Source organism: Lipotes vexillifer, unplaced genomic scaffold, assembly GCF_000442215.2.
Source record: "Lipotes vexillifer unplaced genomic scaffold, Lipotes_vexillifer_v1.1 scaffold584, whole genome shotgun sequence".
Lineage (NCBI taxonomy): Eukaryota > Metazoa > Chordata > Mammalia > Artiodactyla > Lipotidae > Lipotes > Lipotes vexillifer.
In genome coordinates, this window is record NW_006783036.1 from 4,980,926 (window position 1) to 4,994,765 (window position 13,840).

The 13,840-nt window shown below is 43.6% G+C and overlaps 1 protein-coding gene across 1 annotated transcript in view; it reads left to right on the plus strand.

Annotated features, from left to right (window-relative positions):
* The first annotated feature begins 773 nt into the window (after positions 1–773).
* Positions 774–13,840, plus strand: part of SETD3 (SET domain containing 3, actin N3(tau)-histidine methyltransferase) — a 58,327-nt gene continuing 45,260 nt past the window's right edge. The window contains exons 1-6 of the mRNA XM_007455647.1: positions 774–787; positions 902–1,011; positions 3,502–3,594; positions 5,795–5,943; positions 7,936–8,008; positions 8,312–8,568. Coding sequence (XP_007455709.1) covers positions 774–787; positions 902–1,011; positions 3,502–3,594; positions 5,795–5,943; positions 7,936–8,008; positions 8,312–8,568 — 696 coding nt within the window. The remainder of the gene's footprint in view (positions 788–901; positions 1,012–3,501; positions 3,595–5,794; positions 5,944–7,935; positions 8,009–8,311; positions 8,569–13,840) is intronic.

The following is a 13,840-nucleotide window of genomic DNA, read 5'->3' on the forward strand; positions in this document are numbered from 1 at the left end:
CCGCTCCCCACAGAGACCTCTCCACCTGGGGTGCTGTGCCCCCTGCCCTGCCATGTGCTTCCCTCATTCCTGCCCTGCCTTTGAGTTGCCCACCCTTTCTTCATACATCCCAGTCCCTTTCTTTCTTCAAGACACATCTCCTGACTCCCGGCATCCATCGGTGCATCCCCTGTCCCACTGTCTCGTCTGCTTGTGGCATATCCTGGCCATTTCTTATTTGTTAGACCATTGAGGGCTCCAGCGTGGTTGAAGTGCCAGGCTGGGAGGCAGTGGAGACCTCTTTCGAGGGTAGGGTCTGCCATCGACTTCCTGTGAAACCCTGGGCAAGGTACTTTGGATTTTCCTTGAAACAAGATTAAGGAATTGAATTAGCTCTCTGAAGTTTCTTTGATCTCTAAAATGTCTTCAGCATTTGTCTAGAGAGTCTAATCTGTTGCTTATGATATAGTTATTCTTTATGGGAAATTATTCTTTTAAAGCAGAGGGAGGAGAGAATATATAGGTTTTTGTGGCCATGTGATAGTTTGTGATACATGAATGTAGATGTAACTTCTATCTATGTAGTATCACAGAATACTAGGATATACAATGAAGTCTATGTAATTTGAAAAAAATTCTAGAGTAAAACTTGCTTCTACTGTAGTTTTTGTAGGTGAAAAGGAACGAACTTTTCTTCTAGAGACTACAAAGCAGATTTTTTTTTTTCACATTTGAGTGCCTCCAAATACTAGTATTTGTTACACGTTGCTTTTTCTGGAAGGAAACTTCAGGATATGGCACCTTTGAGGTAAGATCTTAATGTCTCAAGGCTGAGCCACTGCTGTGCCACGTTTTATTACTCAGTTTTGTTCTTTGGAAATATAATGCTTTTCTCTTTGTTTTTTCCTTTTCTTCTCCATAGTCAGAAAATGGGTAAGAAGAGTCGAGTAAAAACGCAGAAATCAGGCACTGGTGCTACAGCAAGCGTGTCCCCGAAGGAAACCTTGAACCTAACCAGTGAGCTGTTGCAGAGTAAGTCTCGGCTCGGCCTTCCCGCCTCTGTGTGGGACACGTGTGTCTCTCTCCTCACACCCCTGCACTGCGTGGGGGTCCCTGGTCTGGGGAGCAGGAGGTGAAACAAACTTGTGTTCAGATCCCAGCCTGTTTAGCCATGGGACCTGGCACGTTACAAATCTTCCCCAGCCTGCAGCTTCCCTGCCTGTAAAAATGGAGGTACGGTACCAACAGGTTCCAACAGGTAACTTTTACCTAACAGGTACGGTACCAACTGTAACTATGGTTAAAGGAGGCTTGGACGACAGAACGAATGAATGTAGAGCTGCTATAGCATAACCACCCGCCGCCTGCACCGGTGGGCCAGGCCAAACTTCACTGCTTTTTAACAGTGTGGCCTTGGACCAGTTCCTTAACCCTGCTGAGTCGCAATGTTTGCATCAGTAAATAGAGTGTCTCGAGCCCCACGTGAGCTATGGCACGTGAAGGTTGAAGGTCATTGGGCCGTGAAGCCAGAGGTGAGCGCAGCGTGCTGCTCAGAGAGCAAACCGTAGGAACTGGGCTCCCTCCCCTTTACTTTCAGTGATTCGTAATAGTTTTCCAATTTCACATATCGAGGTTATCCGTTCTTGGTTCTAGGAAATTAAATATCTGTTAAGTGCCGATACTTGCTTTAGCAAGTTAGTGTAAACTGGTAACTTCTTTCTTTAAATTGTGAATTTAAGTTGGTGCTCTGTATGTTTCAGATTTAGCCATGGTCACTCGATTAACTAACTATGTTTGTCTCATTTTCTTGGCCCCTTATGTTTAGATTATGTGAGAGGCTAACCCCCAAATAAAAATTTTGCTTTCTTTCCCTGACACAGGCAGGCAGACAGGCAGCAACCGAGTCAGGGTCAGGTCCCTCCCTGAGTTCTCCCATCCCCACTGTGGGGAGCCCCCCAGAAGGTCAGTGTGGGCTCCCACAGAGCACGGCTGTGCCTGCCCCCCCACACACCTGTCTCTCCTGCTGGACAACAGGCGGCCTCAGGACAGGCTCCTGTATTCTGGGGCGTCAGTCAGTGTTTGTTGATAGAAGAGTGAAGTAAGACTGGTTAACTTAAGTTATGAGTCAATGCATAACTAGTTATTGTTAATTATTATTAATTTTAAATTAATTTTTATTGGAGTATAGCTGCTTTACAATGTTGTGTTAGTTTCTACTGTACAGCAAAATGAATCAGCTATACATATACATATATCCCCTCTTTTTGGATTTCCTTCCCATTTAGGTCACCACAGAGCACTGAGTAGAGTTCCCTGAGCTATACAGCAGGTTCTCATTAGTGGTCTATTTTATACATGGTATCAATGGTGTGTATGTGTCAGTCCCCATCTCCCAGTTCCTACCCCCCCAACCCCTGTTGATTATTTACCACATCTAGTCTTCTCTGTGGGGAACAAAGGGGGCCAGTAGGTTTATCAGGAATGTGGTCGGGGTCTCTCTCTTTAAACTGATACTGTCTTAAAAGGTCAGGGCCGCTGACAGGCCGGGTGCCCGGGGTGCGGCCTTCCACTGCCATGGCTCCAGTCTTGGCGGGTAGGTCTTTCGGTTTTGGCCCGACAGAATCTTAGCTTCTTTTTTAGCGGCAACTGTGCCATCTCTTTTTGTAACTCCCCCAGAGTGCTTATTATAGAGCCTTACACAAGGATGTGAAATGTTTGTTGACTAATTGTCCTTATGTCCAATTTAACTGGTTCCCTTAGGGAGCCATTGTTATGGAGTTTAACTAGAAAAAAACGTTGACTCTTAATATACCTTCTTTTCACCATCCACAAGAGTTTTCAGGAAAATGTTTTGCATTTTAGCTTAGCTTTTTAGATTCTCCTGTTATGAGTATTCTGAGGAAAATTGATCAGAGCAGCAAGAATGGGGTAGATGCAAGTTAGGTGCTCACACCTGTGTCCTGTGGTCACAGTGTAATATGTGGCCTGGTGGTTTCAGAGGGTTTACGTGCTTTAAAAAGTACACCTGGCTTATGGGCTTCCCTGGTGGCACAGTGTTGAAGAATCCACCTGCCGATGCAGGAGACACGGGTTCAAGCCCTGGTCCTGGAAGATCCCTCATGCCGCGGAGCAGCTAAGCCCGTGAGCCACAACTGCTGAGCCTACATGCTTCAACTACTGAAGCCTGCTTGCCTAGAGCCCGTGCTCCGCAACAAGAGAAGCCACTGCAATGAGAAGCCTGCGCGCCGCAACGAAGAGTAGCCCCCGCTCGCCGCGACTAGAGAAAGCCCGCACGCAGCAACGAAGACCCAACGCGGCCAAAAAACAAATATTAATTAATTAATTAATTAATTTTAAAAAAGTATACCTGGTTCATACTTCTCACCTCTGTCATCACGGCTATATATCTTTGTCCTTTAAAAGTAAACCAACAGCAACAACAAAACCCAGCTCCTCTTTCTTCTGAAGACTAACAGGTTAAGCTGAAAGAAATGTTTGGGTGCCATGGTTTTTGTGTTACAGAATGCAGTAGTCCTGCCCCTGGCCCAGGAAAAGAATGGGAAGAGTATGTGCAGATCCGGTCTCTAGTTGAGAAAATACGAAAAAAACAAAAAGGTAAATTTCCTCAAATGATCATCACATTTTAATAATATCCTGTGGAAACCTGGCATAAGCAGAGAGGCTTTGAGAATGAAGGTCTCGGCATCAACCCTCAGGCCTCCGTGCCTGTCTGGATGGTGGTTGTAGAAGAGCTCCTAGATATTGGGAGGGGAACTGCATTGGGAACCCATCAGGATTTTCCCCATTTTAGAGGTGCCGTTGCTGCTTTGGAAGGGATAAAAATGTTGAGCTTCAGCGGGGACAGTTTTTCTATCTGGGGACTAAGATGGTATAACTTTCATTTATTTTTATTTTATGAAATACATACTTAAATTTGTTTTTGCATCCTGTGTTTCCTTTAGGGTTTGAGGTCAGTACATGGTGTTGTGTGGTCAACACACAGATATATACAGATTGGTTAGTGTCTTGTCAAGATTTACAATGAACTCAAATATGTCTTGATTTAATAAGAGATGTAGTTATATTTCTCCAGCTGTGTTTTTCCAGGGTGTATTCAGTAGGCATCTTAATGATTCTCAGTCAGGCTGGCAATGGGGCCAAGTGTCAATTCGGAAAAGCGTATTCAATATACCTATTGTTTTTGTGCTGTAAAGCACAAAAAGTAGATTTGTATGCAGGCCACACGGAAGGTAGAAGGAGAAAGCATAATAAGGAGCCTGCGTTCAGAAGGATGAGAGAACTTCTTTGACTCCCCTTTTATTTATTGCCATGAAAGTTAGTGGGAAGATGGTTTGTTTTGTATTTGTCCTCTTAGGGAGTAGTTTTACCGCTCTCCCATGCACATCTGCAAACATGCAGTCTTTAGGTTAGATAGTCTCAAACCCTCAATGGGGACGGGTTCTTTTATAATGTGTTAATTTGCATTAAATGGTAGACTGTGCTAATCCTGGCTCACCAAAATTGGTTGCTGAAAAGTTTTTTTATATCCTGAGTTTCTGTGCTGAGTAGAGACCATTTACTATAACTGGCACTGAAGTTAGAGCATTCACTAGTTCTCAATAAGGGAAGAGTAAATTCTGTTTTAGAGTATCCCTAACAAAATCAGTTTTCTCCATTTAGCAGGTACCTTTGCAGACCTAGCCTGGCACGGCCCCAGGCCAGGCAGTCCTGCTTCACAGATCTAGTTACCATGAATTGTATCTTGGGGACATGGCCACAGGCCCTGGGCTGGGTTCTGTGCCCAGCACCTCATGTGGTCGAAGTTCCTGTTCCTCTCTCTTTATTCCTCAGAAAAATAATGATTTTTCCTATGCATGGCTTTTCATCTTTTTTGATATTTCAAACGTGCTGAAAAGTGCCGAAAATAACACCTAAGCAGCTACTGTCTCAGTTGGATACATGCCAGAGTCTTGTCGGTTCAAGTTCTTCTTTTCTTCCTTCTCAGCTACTGGTCCGATCTCTTCCCCTCCCTCCGTGCTTTGATTGGTTCTTATATTTGTTTTTAAGAAATTAGGCATTTCAGGCACAGCTGAAGCCCCACACTTCCATCCCACTCCCTCCTCTCCCCTCCCTTCCCCCTGGGGGGGGGGTTGTCTTTACAGTGAATGTGTTTCTGCTTCATGTATAACCCCATACAAATAGATGGTAGTAATTGGTATTTTAACAGTTTACGTAAATGGTGTCATACTACTGGACTTTCAGAAAACCATTGTTAAGTTTTGTGTTTCACTTACAGTGATACATATAGATGCTGCTCATTTAAGTTGCTGGAGGAAATTCAGAGCGTTCCAGTTTTGTGCTCTTAGAATCAGGGTCTAGGGCTCCTCCTTACAGACGTCTCCTTGTGCATGTATGTGAGCTACTGGTTTTTGTTTTCGTGGGAGTTTTGTTAAAGCAGTGTGCACATGAGAGATGGCAGGCTGCTCTAGAAACCTGCAGTGGTCATGAAGGCTTTCCCCATCCCTGTTATTGCACCTAATAGAACCTGACCTCCAATATTCATATTACCTGGGACCAGCAGCTATTGCTCTGTAACCAGCAGGGCGTTCAGGATTTTAACTCACCTTTCCTGCCACTAGTTAAGGTATGTACTGTGACATCTGGTGGTCAGTTTTGATTTTTTTTTTTCAAGATCGGAGTTTTATTACTATTTCTAGGTAGTTAGTTCCAGTGGTCTGTTTTTTATTTTCTGAGAACAGCATGACTGATATGTTCTAAAAGTAGCTCTTGTTTTCTAAAACACGGATTGATATAGGTCTGTCTGTTACTTTCGATGGAAAAAGAGAAGATTACTTTCCTGATCTAATGAAATGGGCCTCTGAAAATGGAGCCTCTGTAGAGGGTTTTGAAATGGTGAACTTCAAAGAAGAGGGCTTCGGTTTGAGAGCGACAAGAGATATCAAGGTGAGTTTGTAGGTGAGCTGCTGGTCTGGGGGGCGGGCTCTAAGAGCGTCTGGGTGGTGTGGCGTGGAGGGCCCAGGACTTGGAGACAAGCGTCGCGGGCTGTCCTGAGCACACTGTGGGCGTGTTGGCAGCGTGCAGCCCACCTCCCTCTCCCTGACCCGCGGTCTCCCGGCTGGGGGCCTCAGCCCAGGGCTCTAGACAGCCCCTCCTAGGTCGTCCTCCTTGGAACTGTGCTATCAACCAGTGAGTGGGGCAAGTCGGGTCACATCTCCGAAACTCTGTTAGGAGACCAGAGAACATGTCTCGCGGGCTTTTGAGATCTGAGTGAAGAGGAGGATGTGAGCTTGGGTGGTTTGGAGGGAGAACACACAGGGCCCTGTGATGGATTGGATGTGGGTGGGGTGGAGGGTGGGCAGTGTCGAGATGCGGACCGGTTTTCTGGAGTGGGTAACTGAGTGGCTGGAGGTACCACTTACGGAGACAGCAGCAGCGGAGGGGAGGGGAAAGAAGAAGAGAAATGTCCACGTGCTGAGGGACAAGGCTCTTCTCCACTCTGGGTCCTTCCTTCCAGATGAAGGGAGCAGCAGCCCCCGGCGGGGCTCTAGGCCTCTCTCTGGCCCTCATCATGCCGCTCCTAGAGAGGAGGTGTAACGATCTGATGGTTCTGGAAGAAGGATCTGGGCTTGGCCTTTTTCTCCGTGGGAGCTGGTTGCCATATGTGTTCTCTACCCTGCTCTCTCCGCCCTGGGAGTTTTACAGGGCAGGCCACACGTGGGGAGGCCTGTCGGGGCTCCAGTCCTGCCTGTAACTAGGTGGGGAGTCTGTCTAATTCTGGGATTCCGTAGATGATATTTTGTGTCACCATCTGTTGTATTGTTGTGTCTCTCTCAGTTGGTTCAGAACTTGGGTGGAGGAAATGGATGTTATTTATTTGGGTCCCTTCAAACTTCCAGCAGCATCTCTGGTCAAGTCGTAGTTTACTTTTCAATGATACCTTGATAAGCCATTCACTGGTTTATTAGATACCTGTTAAATATCTAGTGTGTGAATAGTACCTTGCTTGTTATTATACCATGCTTCCAAAAACACCAGGATCTCTTCCTTCATGAGGCTGATATAGTAAGGGATGAGACACACATAAAAATAAATAGTAGACATTGGTAAATGGCAAGCGTAAACCAGCTGTCACACGTTTTTCTCATCTCTGATGAGAAGCGTCATTAGTATGGATGCTGCCCAGACTATCTTAGCGGTGGTCCGTCTTCACTATGTGCATGTTTTTTTAAGCTTTATTGAGGCATAATTGATATACAAAATCACACATATTTAACGTATATGTTTTGATGAGCTGGGACATATGCATATACCCGTGACACCATCACCACACTCAAGGCACTATGTTGATGTGCATGCTTCAGGCAGTATAGACACATGGATAAGATTTCCTGAAAGAAGCATCTCATGTTGCCAAAGTAGTGAGATAATGCCTTGGGAAAAAATTAGTAACCAAAGTATGTCTTACGGGCTTGTGCTTTCGCTGGTATCTGTGTGCTTTAAGGTCAAGCATGTGGAGGAAGGAATGTTACTCTAGCTTCAGAAACTCAATAGCAATTCACACTGGCAGGTTAGGGTTTTTGTTGGAGGTAGAGTTTTTTTTCTTTTGTTTTTAGAACTGAAGTACAGCAAAGAATAAATAAGCACCCTTGTGCTCTATTCCCAAATTGTTATATTTGCTTCGAATTGCTTTTCTGATTTTTTTTTTCCCCAGTGTATATAGTTTTTCTTTGGAAACAGGATTCGAGACGATGCTTCTACTCATTTAACTGTAACATAAATGTTTACATTTAAAAGTGTATTTGATAATTAGAAATAAAATGCTTATAGGCAACCTTCAGTCGTATTTCATTGTGATTGGATTTCTGACCATAGATGTAGCTGGATTGACAATTGTAACATGTCTTGGTGATTCTACTATTATTTTTTTCCTCCTAGGCAGAAGAATTATTTTTATGGGTTCCACGAAAATTACTAATGACTGTTGAATCTGCTAAAAATTCAGTGCTGGGTGAGAATAATTTCTGTTTGTTCAAGACAGAGCAAAAATGATAAAAATATATAAAATTTCATTTTGTGGCGCTAGGGACTATATTTGGTCGTTTTCTCAACTACTGAAATATTTCCCCAAATCCACACGAAGTGTTTTCCGCACTTGTAATCTGACATAGTAGAAGAATGTCAAAAGAAGAGGGCACCTTACCTTAAATGTTACATGACTATCAAGATATTCCTATAACTTTAGTATATATTGAATGAACACTTTTTAAAGCAGTGTGTGGAACTGATGCTGTTACCTTCTGGGTTAATTCAGGGCCCTTGTATTCTCAAGACCGAATTCTTCAAGCCATGGGAAACATCACACTGGCCTTTCATCTGCTGTGTGAGCGAGCCAACCCTAACTCTTTCTGGCAGCCCTATATTCAGACCCTCCCCAGCGAATACGACACCCCTCTCTACTTCGAAGAGGATGAGGTTCGCTACCTTCAGTCCACACAGGCCATACATGACGTCTTCAGCCAGTATAAGAACACAGCACGGCAGTACGCCTACTTCTATAAGGTCATCCAGGTGAGCGGCTGGGAGCTGTTTAAAGGATGTGTTACAGGGTGGGGAAGGAGGGAAATTGATTGCTTAAATGTTCCACCTAAACATTTTGCTTTTTAAGGTAAAAGGCATCGAGTGCATTGTTTCTGTTTTTACAGAAATGTCACTGAAATGTGGTTGGAATACATCTGACTTCCTCAGTGCCCAGTGTTAAAACAAGCAGCGGTTGCTCCTAAGTTATGAAAGTCACTACATTTTCTGAAAAAAAAAGACAACCATGGACTTTTAGAAGCTCTACAATCTATCTAGTACAAAAAGATATGCCCCATGTCTAAATTTCCCAAGAAAATGAAAGTCCATTTGTGGGTTCTTCATACGTATATTAGTAGTAAAATATTGACAATTGATTTCTTTATGTTTTGCAAAGTGTGCTGTGTATTATATTAATTTTGATTAGTTCTAAGTAGACGTGTCATATGGAAATCTCTATAAGGTCATGAACATTTGAATTACACCTGATTGCTCCTTGCTGTGTTTGGGCAGTTCAGCCAGCGTTCTCTTTCCTTTCCAGCTGAACAGCACTCAGACAGCTGAGGGCCAGTGTCAGGGTTCCCTTGGGAGCTAAGAAAGGGCGAGTATCTCTGCCTCTTGACTCGCCCCTTTCTCTTATGCCCACTAATCAGCTCCTGGGCTGCTGTACCTAATAGGTGGCAAGTGGGAAAGTGAGCTGCTCCCTTTCCCTTTTCTTTGGGTAATTGGATAACCTGGATTAGGCTTGATTTGGTTGTTCCTTAGCTGGTCTGTCTCTGCTCTGTTTTCATTGCTACAGGAAATAATGTTTTGGTGTTCATCATTTAACCTTACAGCATGCCTACTGCGCAAAAATGTCACACTCAAAATTATATCCTCCCCTGTATCAAATACTTCAGAAGCATAAAAAACTATGACTCTTGTCTTCAAGTAGAAATCGCTGCTTTTCTAAAATATTGATGGAGCCAGGCCAAAACTCTGATTATTCGCTTAGTTTGCACCTACAGTCCTGCAGTCTAAAGTGTGACGTGGCTCTTCGTGACCTGAAAAGGTTGTGCTTTTATTCCTAGTTTTTTTTTTTTTTTTTTTGCGGTACGCGGGCCTCTCACTGTTGTGCCCTCTCCCGTGGCGGAGCACAAGCTCTGGACGTGCAGGCTCAGTGGCCATGGCTCACGGGCCCAGCCTCTCCGCGGCATGTGGGATCTTCCCGGACCAGGGCACGAACCCGTGTCCCCTGCATTGGCAGGCGGACTCTCAACCACTGCACCACCAGGGAAGCCCTATTCCTAGTTCTTAATTGTGTTTTTTCAATGACTAATAAAAGCGAAGCTGACCCTAGCAGGTCTAAGCCTTTGTCATTTCCTACTGTTAGGCAACAAACTGGAAACCAGCTCTTTTCATGAATGTGTTTCTCAAATCGGGGCTGTGAGATGGCGAAGGCTGGTGACCTACCCTGAGAGGAACTGCCTCTGTGGTCAGGTCGAGGGTTCTGGAACAATGCCGAGTGTCCCGACAGCTGGCTTGGCGTGATCTTTGGATTTTCATTACACTCACCGGTCTGTTTATTTCAGTATTAACAAAGTAGTGCAGTTTTGCTTCAAGGTTCAATGAGATTTTAAATGACCGTGAGTCACTAAAATACTCTGTTCATTTTGATGGAATCGTCTCATGCCAGGTCTCTTAATAACCCTCTGAAATAAACCCCTTTAGATGATGTTTAGGTGACTGAATTATACCACAGTCTGTGTAGTAAATAGTATTATTGTGAACATCTCAGGAACTAGAGAACATTCTAAAAATAAACTTTAATTCAGAAGTTTTTCTAAGAGTGATAAAATTCTCACATGACTAACAAGAACAATTTGGATAACTTATAATGAATCCAAATACCCTTTTTAAAAAAACAACCACAGTCTTAAAGCATTAATGAATCTATCCATTATTCCTTTTAGTATTCCTTTATTGATTTATTCTTCCTTTTTATTGAAAACTTTGATTAATAAATGTGAAACAAGGTATATCCAAATGTGGAATTATCAGACAATCAAATGTTGGCTTTTTTGCATAATTAAGCCAATCTCGAGTATTTGAAAATAATGGTCGTGATTTTAAAAATGGGTGAAGGGGTTCAAAAGGTAAAAAAAAAAAAAATGCAGAATCATAAATTTAAAAAATGATTTAAAGATGCAATCAAACTGTACTTTTCTTGACTGTCAAAAGCATCAAACCGAAGAGGAAGCAAGGTGTGTCTGTGACCACATAATAGCTTCTGTGTTACATCAGTGCATCTCAGCTGGGCGGTTGAGAGGGTATTTGCCCTTGAGAGAGTATTTGGTAACAGTTGGAGACAGTTTTGATTGTTAGGTTTGGGGAGGGGGGGAATGCCACTGGCATCCAGGCTGGGGTTGCTGCTGAACTTCTCATGATGTGCAGGGCAGCCCCCAAACAAGGAATTGTCCAGCCCAAAATGTCAATAGTGCTAAGGCCGAGAACCCCTGCTTTGTATTTATATTTAGAGGACAGAGCACCTCAAATACCTATGTGATTCCAAAAATCACCATCAATCCCTTCTAGTGATTGGATGCCTAGGGCCTGACTGGCATTGGTTGCTGGTCACTGTCTGCATATGTCAGAAAGTCTTCATGGGCCAGTTCCAGATCCCCCCGGCTTTAGCTGCCTGCTGTAGCTAGGAGAATATATTTTAAAGTGCTTTTCTGCTTGCTGTCATTTAACAAACATCACTTCTTTTTAAAAACTTACAGATATAAGATTAGGTTTGGAGATGTTTGACTTGTTAAGGATATAAGTACAGGAGAACAAAGATTGAAAAAAATCTAAGTGTAAAATTCAGATTACTCTTTACAAACACAGACTTGGACCAAGGAGTCGAGTCGAGATCCTTGAAATTGCATTTTGGAAATGAACTTTATGTGGTGGGCTATCATCATATGTGGAGAACATAAGCTGGTGAGAGTTCAGTCAGGAAGGGGGCATTTAACTGATGGGAGGGGAAGGACCATGTGCCCCGAACAGGGCCGCCTTGACTGAGGGTGGTTTCAGGAAGGGTCGAAGCAGCAGTGGGATAATCTGCCCAAGAGAGAGAGGCCGCACAGAAAGAGCCTGAGCTTTGTAGTCAGACAAACCTGAGTTGAAATCCTAATAAATGTATTTATTATTAAATTAAATATAATTTGGCATTTGTTGCTTTACCCTACCCCTCTGTGTTTGTCTCCTGATCTGTTAGGTAGAAGACCCATTTTTCAGTGTAACTGCTGTCAGCCCAAGTTGGGCTGTTCATCATAGCCCCCAGCACAGTGCCGGGCTGCAATGCCTGTGGCATGAGGAAACACCAAGGAGGTCATGGTTGAAGCCACCCGAGCCAGGGCAGCATGGTAGTGCAGAGGGTGGGCTCTGGAGCTGGCCTGCCAGGGTTCAAATCCCCACAGCATCATTTTTGCATTTTTGCATTTCAATACTGAAATAAACAGCATCATCTGTGCTTCTGTTTCCTTTTCTGCAAAATGAGATAATACAGCACCTGTCTCCCAGGGTTGCTGAGCGGACGAAATGAGTTGATCTACGTGAGGCCCTCAGTACAGCAGTACTTGTCATAGAAATGCTCCATTTCTGTTACTGTTTTGTGTTTTGATCCTTCAGGCCATGCCGTTTGGTGGTTTTGTGTTTATTGTTTTAAGTTGCATCTCCCCTGTCCCTGCAGCACCTTATGGTAGTATTTCTTAACTTTCCTACTAAAAACTCCTATTGGCCACGGGTAGTGAAGAGTATTCCTGCAGACTAGGGCCTAGACCCAAGTGACTCTTCACAAACTCAAATTGCTTCGATATCTCATACTTTTGTTGTTACTGTCATTGATTTTTTTATCTCATGTTTTTAAATATTAAAAATTCGTGCATTGTTTGTTTGCTGTGGTTTAACAATCATGTGAAATGACTTACTATCAGGTCAGACTGGCACTGTAGGAAAACAGCCCAATTTCTCCCATGACCCTGCCTGCCACTGTGCATCCCTGGAACCCACATTCCAGCAGGAGAAGTGTGGCTTTATGTGGAGTAAATGCCGTGAGCCCAACAATGTGGCCAGTCTAAGGGTGGTTCTTTTTCAGTAAAAGAAAATGTGACAGTCACTTAACGTTAGTAAAAATAGGCAGCAGAAGAGATGATTGCAAATTGAAAATACATCAGAATGAGCTTTGGCAGGAAATTTCTTAATCGATGATTTGATTTCTGTGCCTGATGGAATAGGACCTCAAGGCAGCCCAGAATGAGACGTACTGCTGAGACAACCAGGGGGTCTAGGCTATGGAGGAGAAGGTTTTTGCATAAGAATTCATGACAGAGAAAAACAGATTTAAGCAAGAGTTATCTTTTTAAAAATCATATTTTGAGTCTAGCTGTTTTTCTGGTTTCAGGATGTTACCACTGCTTATAGAAGTCTTCAATAACAATTGAGAGTAAACATGAATGTTAACACAGTACTGCTGTTATTTTATGTGTCATGTTTTCTCACTTCAGTACCAAACCATACATCTTATGCTTTTCCAGGCTTGGATGTTGGGCTTTTCCTCCCTTTTAGTAGACAGATCACTTCAGCAATGCATTATCTCTCGGGAGAGTGAGTAGGATTACAGCAGTTGATGTTTAACATTTTCAGTACAGCGACCTGCCCTCAGTTTGATTTTTTTCTTTCTTTTTTTTTTTTTTCATTGTAGCTCTTAACCTTTTTCAGGGTCTTGGGAACCCTCTTCCCAGAGACATGTGTATGTGTGCTATAGTCACAAACCCTGGCGTACCATTTGGGGGCTCAAATTCCAGAACCTGATGTGCAGGTTTTTGTTATGACCTCCAGTTTAAAGTCATTTTTCTGTGGGTGCAGACCAAACTCTGGTCTGAGCCGAAACTCATTCTTTTGCTCCTGAGCTGGCTGCTGGCCTGAAGGTCTGCCAGCCCCGGCCCGGCCACTGTCTCCTGGGGGCACCAGCAGTGTGACGCAAGCACGGCTGTTCCCTGTGTGGTGGCGATCCTAGGTCCCTGGGAGAGGAGCACAGAGACGTGTTCATAGTCATCTTGCGTCAGCCGTTAGGATGTTTATTCTAAAAGAAAACTGGCACTAATACTAACTTCTAGGAATTATAAATGCCTCTAGGTAAATTTCTCTGCATTGCATTCTTAATGTTTAGAGAAACCTCTCTCTCTCTCTCTCTCTCTCTCTCTCTCTCTCTCTCTCTCTCTCTCTCTCCCCCCTCCCC